General features: G+C 44.0%; 1 protein-coding gene across 1 annotated transcript; it reads right to left on the bottom strand.

Moving 5' to 3' along the window:
• Positions 1 to 5384: 5384 nt before the first annotated feature.
• iqcc (IQ motif containing C) lies at positions 5385 to 8516 on the bottom strand. The gene is made up of 5 exons (XM_082153042.1): positions 8402 to 8516; positions 6485 to 6628; positions 5938 to 6226; positions 5726 to 5841; positions 5385 to 5648 (listed from the first exon to the last, which is right to left on the bottom strand). The coding sequence occupies exons 1-5, from the start codon at positions 8441 to 8443 to the stop codon at positions 5610 to 5612; spliced, it is 630 nt and encodes a 209-aa protein (XP_082009168.1). The 5' UTR covers positions 8444 to 8516; the 3' UTR covers positions 5385 to 5609.
• Positions 8517 to 11435: the final 2919 nt, after the last annotated feature.

The raw sequence follows: 11435 nt of genomic DNA, 5'->3' as shown, positions 1-11435 counted from the left end.
CTTAGTGCACGAGGGATGAACCGAGAGTGCATTTAGCTCACTGACACGTTTTGCAGATGCCAAGGCCAAGAGCAAAGCTGTCTTGAAGGACAGCAGCTTAAGGGAAATACTCCCCAGAGGCTCAAAAGGATGTTGAGACAGCGCTTCCAGCACCATGGAGAGGTCCCACTCTGGAACAGTTCTCCTGATGACTGGCAAAGAGCGGCGTGCACCCTTCATAAATCTGCGGATTAGAGGTTGCTGCCCGACAGTAGAGCCCTCAAAACCCATATGACAGGCTGAAATCGCAGCCAGGTAGACCTTAACAGTGGAAAAAGACCTCTCTTTTTCCATGAGGTCTTGAAGGAAACACAAAATATCAGGCACCGAGCACTGATAAGATGTGAGACCGCACCCATCACACCACCCTTCGAACACTTGCCACTTACAGCCATATAAGGACCATGTAGAGACGGCTCTGGCATTCTGAATAGTGGCGATCACACGCGGCGAAAGCCCAAGTGCGTTCAGGTTCGTCCTCTCACGGGCCGGGCCCAGAGAGCCACCCTGTCCGGGTGGGGGTGGTAAATCTCCCCGTTGGCTTGGGACAATAGGTCCGTGCGAGCGGGAAGGCGCCACGGCTCGGCGTATAACAGAGGAATTATCTCCGCCAGCCATGGGACTTTGGGCCACCTGGGTGCTATCAGAATGAGAGACAGGCCCTGCTCTCTCACCCTGGCCAGTGTGGGAATTATCAGGCACAGGGGAGGAAAAGCATACAGGAGCAGTCTGGGCCATGGGTGGGCCAGTGCGTCTACCCCGAGGGGCGCGTCCACGTCCCTTAGCGAGAAGAACATAGGACAATGGTAGTTTTCGCGCAAGGCGAATAGATCTACGCTCGCCCGTCCGAATCTCATCCATAGCATTTCCACTATCTGCGGGTGAAGACGCCAATCTCCTTAGATTGGGTTTCCCCTTGATAGAAGATCCACACCTCTGTTCAGAATGCCTGGAATGTGAGTTGCGCGTAACGACAGGAAAACCTGTCTGCTCCACACCAAAAGCTTGTAAGCTAGAGCGTGAAGTTTCGACGAGCGCATGCCGCCCTGACGGTTGATATAAGTATTGTCGCACCGTACTAGAACGTGATGTCCCTGCAGGCGAGGCAGAAAATGATTCAGAGCTTTCCAAATGGTTAAAAGCTCTAAATAGTTTATGTGCGCTGAACGTAGTCTGTTTGGCCACAGACCGTTCACCGTTCTGCCCTCCTGGGTGGCACCCCAGCCTGTTAAAGACGCATCTGTCGTCACAAGTTTCCGCATCGTAACCGCCCCCAGAGGGGTTCCCCGTGCGTAAAAGTCTTCGCTCTCCCAGTGGCGCAAGGCTGCCGAGCAGGCGCGTGTCACTGTTACCGAGCGGCAAAGGTCGCGAATCGGGCTGAAATGTAGTGACAAAACCCATTTCATGAACGCTCTCATCCTCAGGAGTCCCAACGGCACAACTTGGGTGGATGAAGCCATGAGACCCTGCAGCCTGAGACATGTGAGATATTGCACTTTCGCCCCTTCTCTGAACTGCGACAGACAGTTCATCAGAGAGCGAACGCGCTCTTGAGAGAGACGCGCTTGCATGGAGACTGAGTTCAACTCCAAGCCCAGGAAAATGACATTCTGACTGGGCGTAAAATTGCTCTTGCTCACATTCACTTGGAACCCGAGCGATGTGATGTGCGCGAGCAGACGGCCGGTGTCCTGCAACACCTTCTCCTTTGATTCGGCTATGATGAGCCAATCGTCTATGTAAGTCAGGATTCTCAGACCTTATATTCTCAGAGGTGTTAAGCCCGCCTCCGCACACAGACAGAAAGACCGGGGACTTAAACTGAGCCCAAACGAAAGAACTGTGAATTCGTAACATATGCCCTGGTAGGCGAAACGAAGAAACTTCCTGTGCGGAGGATAGATGCTTATGTGAAAGAAAGCATCTTTCAGATCGACTGATGTGAACCAGTCATTCTGTTTTATGGCACGGGCGAGTGCGCCTTGTGTCAGCATTCTGAAATTGTATTTCCTCAAATGTTTGTTCAACACTCGAAGGTCCAAGATAGGGCGGAGAGAGCCGCCTTTTTTCGGGACCAGAAAATAACGTGAATAAAAGCCCTGGTTCATCAGATTGGGGGGCACCACCTGAATCGCTCCCTTGTTTAGGAGAGATGATATTTCCTCTTTCAGAATGTGTGAGGCGTTCTCTTCCGTGTGAGAAAAGAGAACGCCGTTGAAATGCGGGGGTTTTATTGCGAATTGCAATCTGTAACCCTGCATTACTGTACGCATCACCCACTCGGGAGCTGAAACGGTTTGCCAAGCCGCTTCGTGACTCGCGAGTGCTCCCGCTCGGGCCAGAGCGGAGCTGTGTGAGCCCAGCTGGTTTATTTGTGATGCAATGGCGCCATCTAGTGGGCACACTAGAGGCGACATGCAGGGGTTCGGAGGGATTTCCTCTCTCTGCAGTGAGATGAGTTCTCCCTGCGGAGAGAGGTCTTCTCTCCGAAACGAATTCATTTGATTCGTATTTTTTTGTGTTTTGTGTTGGGCAAACACTGGGGCCGAAGCCTTTATTGACAGAGTGAGGGGAACAGAGTGTGAGCAGTGTGGTGCCACTTTGCTTAAACTTTCCCTCACAAAGGGCCCCCTGAACGTGGGGGGAAAACACACATTTCCTGAACACACGAGCTGGGCAGTCTCGACAGGCGGTGAGCTGACCCATCCGCGGGAGCCCCTGGGTCTTTTGGACGGGGGACCTAGAAGAGGAGGGGAGTCCGAAGGGATCGCGGCCCGTGAACATGGACTCGATGCCCCCATCGGCTGAACATCAGGCAGGCCACTTGCGTTTCGAGTCAGTGGGGTTGGGATTCGCTGGTCTCCCGGCCGCAGCCGCGGCGGGAGCGGACTTCCTCCAGTGCTTGGAAGGCGCTGGGTTATTCTGCCGTGGGGGTGGTTTGTTGCGGGGCTTTTCCTTGCCCTGAAGAAACTGTCGTCCCGTGGCAGGTGGGTTAGGCAAACGCGCAGGGGGCGCCTGGCGTGGGACCGCCTTCCTGGGAAGGCACAGATTGAAAACCTCATCCTCCTTCTTCTTATCGTCACACCGTTGTTGCATCAGTGCGACGGCGGGGCCGAAGAGAGCCCGGCTGGGCTCCACCGACGCGCCCGCGATGCGCCGTGAGCTGCCATGTCCTTAACCTCGAGTCCCGTGAGACCGTGTCTGAAGTCGAGCGGGTCACTCCTATAATTCTTCATGTGCTTAGCGCACGCCGGGAGGATGGGGAAGAGTTGTTTCCTCGGGCCGGGAGGGGGTCCCAGCACTTTCCCATTGTATATATCCCTCTCCTGGTCGGTGGCGCTCTGTGGTGCCGGGCAATCATTAGCCGCGTTTCCACTGTCGGGCCAGGGCCGGGCTAGGGCTAACAGCGAGCCGAGCCGGGCCAGTGGCCTCGGGCCTCAAGCACCGGGCTTGCGTTTCCACTGCCGGGCCATTAGCCCTGCAGCGCTGCCCTAAACCCCGCCCTTAACACGCCTTCCTGGATCAAACGTCATACAAGTGTAGTAGACGGTCCCTGCTCCACTTCTGAGTCAAATAAAGAACTCTGGGATGACAATTCTAGCACACAAAACATAAACACGCATATGAGCCACTTATGCAAAATTGTATTTGTTTTCTTAGGAAGTTAGAAAACTTAGAATTTATGAAGATAGCATGTATTAACTCACCGTCCGCGGCTGCCATAGTGTCCCGACTTGTCTCTCCACTAACAGAGGGACGGTGACCCAGCACACCGTCCATCAAGTCGAACCATGGAAAGTTCCTTCTCTGGGCACCGCTTTGTCCATTGTGCGTTTTAATCGCCTTGTACTGCGCCCGCAACTTTTTAATTTTTTCCCGAACTTGAAGCGTTGTTCGCTGAATGCTTAGCTTAGCAAGTTCAGCAACGATGTATTTTATAACGTCCTCGTTTCTGCACACGCCGTCAAATTGACGTTGTACCCTTTCTTCTGCCCAAATGCTCAGAAGAGCTTTGGTATCTTCGACAGACCAGTACAGGCGATTCTCCATTTCGAGCAGCGTTTATTTTTCGCGATATAAAAAAGTGAAATGTGCATCTTGCCGCAGACCATAACTTTCCCTAACACCGATAAACTCCGCCTTTTACCTTGACCACGCCTCTAGCCCGAGCTGGCCCAAGGTATTCGATGGGCCAGAAATCCTGGCCGTTGGCCCCGAGTAAGCCCCGATCAAGCCCCGGAAGTGACAGTGGAAACGCGACTGGCCCTGGCACGCACTAGCACGGCCCGGCCCTGGCCCGACAGTGGAAACGCGGCTAATGTTGAGACGAGCGGCCGCTCGCTCAAACACTTCCAGGAGGATGGCTTGAGGCAGAGCCGCGTGGGCGCTAGCCTGGGGAACACCAGAGGTCGGGATGGCCTCCTCGTCCTCTGAAGCCCCAAGAATGGCCGCATCATCCTCTTCGCCAGAACCGGGCGGTTCGTGGACGAGAGCGAGGTTGCCCTCGAAGATGTCCTCTTCGGGGAAGGCGGGATTGGGCTGGTCAGCCCAGATGAGAGACGTTGCGCTCCGGGAGGCCCCCGGTAGCGCGTCGTCATCACCGCGTCCCCTGTCCGAGTCAGAAGGGCTGAGCTCGGTGCACTGTGTCACTGCCACCTTAAAACGGCGTTTAAGCAGCTTCCTAGGCAGCATGAGGCAGAAACTGCAATTCTCCGGGTTCTCCAGGGCTTCCCGAGCGTGCTTAGGACCCACCTGGCATTGGCTGCGCGCTTCTGTCTGTCTAGCCAGACTTGGTGCAATTGGATGCTTCTGCAGAGGTCAGGTACGGATGCCCTTCCCATAGGTGGATCTCGAACACGAGATGATGAAAGAGAACGAGAACTGCTATATAATGTATACAGCTTTACGTGAGTGTATACGTGGATAAAGATAAATATATATTAAACTTTTTATATCTGTAATAGTTTACATTTTGCGACGATATAAAAATTACGCAGCCGAGATTTGCTATATAGTGTGTGTGTGTAATAAATATATATATAATTGATTTGAGTGCGGTTGAATCTTAATGTAGCCCACTATATATCCAACTTTAAATTTATCGCTGGGCTATAATACTGATTATATTTTGAGACTATATAAAGAATCTGTACAATAGATGCAAATAAATTACAGGGTTAAAACTTGTTAGCACATCACCCACTATACTATACATATATAAATATAGATAACTTTGTACGTATTTAGTACCCTGATGAAGTTTTATCCAAAAACTTGTATAATGGAGATAATGGTCCTTTCAGAATTAAACATTAACGGCTTAATTGTGATACAGGAAAAAAATCTCTCCCCCATCTCAATATATGTGCAAGTTATATTTATTTCTGAAATGTCATTTATACAAAAATACAATCTCTTCTTTAACACAGACACATTTATGGACTAAACAAACTTATAAATAAACAGATTTACAATAATTCTTAAACATTCTGTAAATGCACTGTAAATGTTACAAAGAAATTACAAAAAAATCTCTCAAAATGTTGGTCCACTTCAGCCCTGGTCCAGTATCAGTGTGACACATCCATTCTCTGTTTAAGGGAGAGATACTGCAAAGAAGCAGAGCAGATACATTTTCAGACATATATTTTAAACATTAATGTTAAAAATTATAAACTTTTCTCACTTTCTTTCTGCTACTGATGGCTTGCTGGATCCACAGCAGCTCCATGGCCAAAGTGCTCCGCTGCTGCTTCAGAGAGTCAGGAGTGTGTGCAGTGTCTTTCGAAACCGAATGTGGTCCTGCCAAAAACAAAAACATAAAGTCCAGCTGTTGTTGTTTTTTTGTATTCTTTATTTTTTTTTATTTTTTTTTGCCAAAGTCTCTTCTCATAGCACCTGTCTGAAATAAGCTGCTGTGGCAAACATCTGAATTCACAGCACTGCAAAGTGTAGTAGTATAATCCGCCAGGTTTTGTCTGACTGCGTTCTCTCCTCTGTCGTCCACAGGTGTGGAAGTGTCTCTGCTGGATGTTTCAGGAGCTTCGTCTCTCTCCGGTACCTGGATTTCAGACTGTGAGAGAGTTTTCTCACCGTCCTCATTTTCTATCTTCTGTTCCCTCTCAGAGTTATCCTGACGGTCATGGCACTGAAACCTGGAGCGTTCATACTGCAGCAATAGGCTTTTCTATAGATTACATTATACACATTAAAATCTATTATTATGCAATGTGAATATTGATACTAACTGACATTCGTGAATCAATCAATTAATCATCAGATGAGAAGCATTCGATGGCTAAATAACACAAACAAGAAGACATTATCTGAAAATCTTAAATAAAAGTGATAATGAAACTTTAAGGCATAGCTTCTGTGACATATGTAGTTTTTAAACAGCAGTAGACAGACAGTATGAGAAATGAGTAATGACAGAGAAGCTCACAGTGTCAGTAAAGTGAGGTTTGGGAATGATGTTTCCTCTCCACTGCAAGTGATCCAATCCTCCATCAATCTCTCGCACGATGTCCTCAAACTGAGTCTGAACCAAACTCAGACCTTGCCTCATCACATAACCACGACACTGAGCCTGGAGAACACAATACACAATGTTAGCTTTACTTTCCTGATACTGGGACTAAACTGAGATCAACTAAACCTCTGCACATGTTTAACCCTTTATGACCTACCATAGAACAGTTCTGCCAGAGTATATCTTTGTATTTTTACATGCTGTGCTGTCATTCTTTTGAGCATTTTCATATGCCATACATCAAAATAATCCTTACTTTCCCAATTTGAAGGCTATATTTGTAATAAATCAATAGTAACTAGATAAATATCTCAAAAGTGCAATAAAAATAAAAAATAAAAAAAATCATATTTTTTTTCTACATGTTTTATTCAATACAGAAATTTGATAAATGCCAACCTCAAACTTGTCAATGTGAAAAACGTGCATAAAACGATTTTAAACTATACAGAATTGATTTGAACTGTTTACATAAATTAGTTTCTAAGATACACTCATTTATAGGTCTGTACAAATTGCGTAATATGCGTTTACAAATACAAAAGAAAAACAAACAAACAAACAAAAAACATAAAAATGCATTGCACATCATTTCTTTCTTTGGCTGCATACCTGGCTTTCTTCCTGATAAAACAATTTAAAACTATACAGAATTTATTTGAACTGTTTACATAAATTAGTTTCTAAGATACACTCATTTGAGTCTGTACAAATTGCGTAATATGCGTTTACAAAAACAAAAGAAAAACAAAGAAAAAAAAGAAAAAAACACAAAAATGCACTGCACGTCATTTCTTTCTTTGGCTGCACACCTGGCTTTCTTCCTGGGACGGATCTATTCCTTCAAGAAAGTCGGCTTCGTCCTTGAAACGGAATCTGGAGCCGATGAGCAGACGGAGAGTTCATCTTCATCGGACGCAATTAGTATTGCCAAAACATCCGCGTCCATGTACTTTCGTTTAGACTATGTTACGTGCGCGCGCGCGTGTGTGTGTGTGTGTGTGTGTGTGTGTGTGTGTGTGTGTGAATGTGCTTGCATTTGTAAAAGTGTATTTGTGAGTGTGTAAAGGAGAAATAAATGATGAATGATAAAAAGACAATAACGAAAAGAAAGAAACATACCAGGACAGCAAATGGGAGTCAAACGCATGGTCAAATGACGCAGCGTGTGACGTCACAACATGTGACAACCTTTGGGGTCATAGTGCACAGAACGTGATACGTCAATGAGCATGGGAAGATGTAACTATCAATCACAGATCTACATAACATGTGTGCAAAGACGTGCAATGCATTTTTGTGTGGTTTTTTTTTGTAAACGCATATTACGCAATTTGTACAGACTCATTAGAGGGTGAAAAGAACGCAACAGGAGCATGTTGGAGGCTTGATCTGAACATGTTACATCTCTGGTTTTGTATGCAAAAAGAGTTACTGAGCTAGCGATTTGGTTTCAGTTTCTATAGGCTCTTAAACAGACACACGCAAACGGGAGCGCCGGCGCTCCCGTCGGTCTTAAAGGGTTAAAGCACAAGCTACAGAACGTCTGTTGTTAAAAAGTTCATTTAAAGACATGTACTATTCAAAAGCAAAAATCATTTGTTATCTTAAACGGTTTTTAAAATGTATTGAAAAGAACAGACAAAGTCCTCACAAAAAAAAAAAGATATGCTGCAAAAATGAAGATAAACAAATGAATATGAATAACGACTGTAGTGTAAACAAAAATGAACTTGCCTAGTTATTCATCAGACAGACGTTTAAACAAATTATTTATAAAATACATGCACATCAACTTTAGAAACTGAATCAAAATAATAATAATAATACCTGAAATTGAGTTAATATCTGAATCCATATCTGTTCGTTCATAGCGCCGCTGTTTGAACGGCTGATTGTGCATTTCTTCCCCAACAGACACAGTGAGGATCAGACAGGATTTCAGCTCGTGACCGCCACCCGCTGTTTGGAAGAGGTTTTGGTAATGGGGTCATTCCTAGAATGCAGTAATGTCATTTTTGGAAACAGTTGTGCTGCATAATATTTTTTTTGGAACGTGATACTTTTTTAAGGATTAATTTATGAATAAAAAGTTTTAAAAAGAACAGCATTTATTCAAAATAGAAATCTTTTCTATAACGATAGAAATCTTTACTATCACTTTTTATCAATTTAACGCATCCTTGCTGAACAAAAGTATTAATTTCTTTCAAAAAAAAGAAAGAAAAAATTACTGGCCCCAAACTTTTGAATGGTAAAAATATTTCTGTTTTAAATAAATCCTGAAAAGAGTATCACAGGTTATAAAAAAATATTAAGCAGCAACAATGACGATAATAAATCAGCATATTAGAATGATTTCTGAAGGATCATGTGACACTGAAGACTAGATTAATGATGCTGAAAATTCAGCTTTGCCAAGAAGAAAAACACTATTTTAAATTGTAATAATATTTCAAAATATTAATGTTTTTTCTGTATTTTTGATCAAACAAATGCAGGCTTGATGAGCGTAAGAGACGTAGTAATGTTAAAAATAGTAATGTTTCCCAAATTTGACGTACTGTATACGTTTTTATATATTGTATAAAATATTGAACCACCAATTTAAATGTTTTTTTTTCTTTAGCACAATTTAATGATAATATAGGTGAATAAAAAAAAAAAAACTTCTTTGGTTTGAGCTAATGTTGTCATTTTGTCACATTTAATGCTTCTATATTTCTAACATATTACAACAAAAATATATATCTTTCCCCCCTTTCTCTATAATCAAAATGCTTCACACAATACTACATTTCTTGTGTTTGATTTTACTAGCTTACACTACCTATTACTTGATATAGCAATAGTAAGTCACAAAAAGTCAAAGTGAGTTAATTGTTGCATTAAGTTTTATTACTTAAAGCACACAAATAGAAAATAGTTTCTATGCACTGATAAACAAAAGACATGGACAAAAAGCAAAGGACACAGATATTTTCTTTTTCAAATAACTAAATAATAAATAATTCGCAGAAAGAATACAAATGTCATTTTTAAATGATTATTTCAAATGCTTTCGACTACAGCCTGTTCGTGCAGATGCAGGATGAGATCCTGCCATGCATCAATCCTATATCAATTTAAACAGACTTCCCCTCAATTGCAACAGTACTGATTCTCTATTGAAATAGTTGGAGGTAGGCATAGCGGAGGTCAGCAGTGAAATGTTACTGCATTATGAAAAATATATATAAAATTCAAACGGGTGTTTCTTTTACTTTTCTCTAAACTTGTCCATTTGTTGTGCTGATGTTTTATAAGTGAAACTGGTGTAAAATGAGAAGACTGGCTTTTCATAAGGGGTTGTTGTTAGTGAGCTTATACAGTGAGGAAAATAAGAATTTGAATACCCTGCCATTTTGCAAGATCTCCCACTTGGAAATCATGGAGGGGTCTGAAATTGTTATCGTAGGTGCATGTCCACTGTGAGAGACATAATCTAAAAAAAAAAATCCAGAAATCACAATATATGATTTTTTAACTATTTATCTGTATGATACAGCTGCAAATAAGTATTTGAACACCTGTCTATCAGCTAGAATTCTGACCCTCAAAGACCTGTTAGTCTGCCTTTAAAATGTCCACCGCCACTCCATTTATTATCCTAAATTAGATGCACCTGTTTGAGGTCGTTAGCTGCATAAAGACACCTGTCCACCCCATACAATCAGTAAGAGCTGTCCAAAGACACTAGAGACAAAATTGTACACCTCCACAAGGCTGGAAAGGGCTACGGGGAAATTGCCAAGCAGCTTGGTGAAAAAAGGTCCACTGTTGGAGCAATCATTAGAAAATGGAAGAAGCTAAACATGACTGTCAATCTCCCTCGGACTGGGGCTCCATGCAAGATCTCACCTCGTGGGGTCTCAATGATCCTAAGAAAGGTGAGAAATCAGCCCAGAACTACACGGGAGGAGCTGGTCAATGACCTGAAAAGAGCTGGGACCACCGTTTCCAAGGTTACTGTTGGTAATACACTAAGACGTCATGGTTTGAAATCATGCATGGCACGGAAGGTTCCCCTGCTTAAACCAGCACATGTCAAGGCCCGTCTTAAGTTTGCCAATGACCATTTGGATGATCCAGAGGAGTCATGGGAGAAAGTCATGTGGTCAGATGAGACCAAAATAGAACTTTTTGGTCATAATTCCACTAACCGTGTTTGGAGGAAGAAGAATGATGAGTACCATCCCAAGAACACCATCCCTACTGTGAAGCATGGGGGTGGTAGCATCATGCTTTGGGGGTGTTTTTCTGCACATGGGACAGGGCGACTGCACTGTATTAAGGAGAGGATGATCTGGGCCATGTATTGCGAGATTTTGGGGAACAACCTCCTTCCCTCAGTTAGAGCATTGAAGATGGGTCGAGGCTGGGTCTTCCAACATGACAATGACCCGAAGCACACAGCCAGGATAACCAAGGAGTGGCTCTGTAAGAAGCATATCAAGGTTCTGGCGTGGCCTAGCCAGTCTCCAGACCTAAACCCAATAGAGAATCTTTGGAGGGAGCTCAAACTCCGTGTTTCTCAGCGACAGCCCAGAAACCTGACTGATCTAGAGAAGATCTGTGTGGAGGAGTGGGCCAAAATCCCTCCTGCAGTGTGTGCAAACCTGGTGAAAAACTACAGGAAACGTTTGACCTCTGTAATTGCAAACAAAGGCTACTGTACCAAATATTAACATTGATTTTCTCAGGTGTTCAAATACTTATTTGCAGCTGTATCATACAAATAAATAGTTAAAAAATCATACTTTGTGATTTCTGGATTTTTTTTTTTAGATTATGTCTCTCACAGTAGACATGCACCTACGATGAC

The sequence above is a fragment of the Leuciscus leuciscus genome (assembly GCF_965113295.1).
Source record: "Leuciscus leuciscus genome assembly, chromosome: 22".
NCBI lineage: Eukaryota > Metazoa > Chordata > Actinopteri > Cypriniformes > Leuciscidae > Leuciscus > Leuciscus leuciscus.
The sequence above is the reverse complement of the archived record's forward strand: the minus strand, read 5'-3'. Positions and strand labels throughout refer to the sequence as shown.

Bases quoted from the DNA above. Each gene is read 5' to 3' on its own strand.
- iqcc (XM_082153042.1), bottom strand. From the start codon at position 8,443: ATGAACGAACAGATATGGATTCAGATATTAACTCAATTTCAG. The intron at 6,629-8,401 runs GTATTATTATTA...TGTGTTCTCCAG, and splicing joins AGATATTAACTCAATTTCAG to GCTCAGTGTCGTGGTTATGT. The intron at 5,649-5,725 runs GTGAGAAAAGTT...GCTTCTTTGCAG, and splicing joins CCATCAGTAGCAGAAAGAAA to TATCTCTCCCTTAAACAGAG.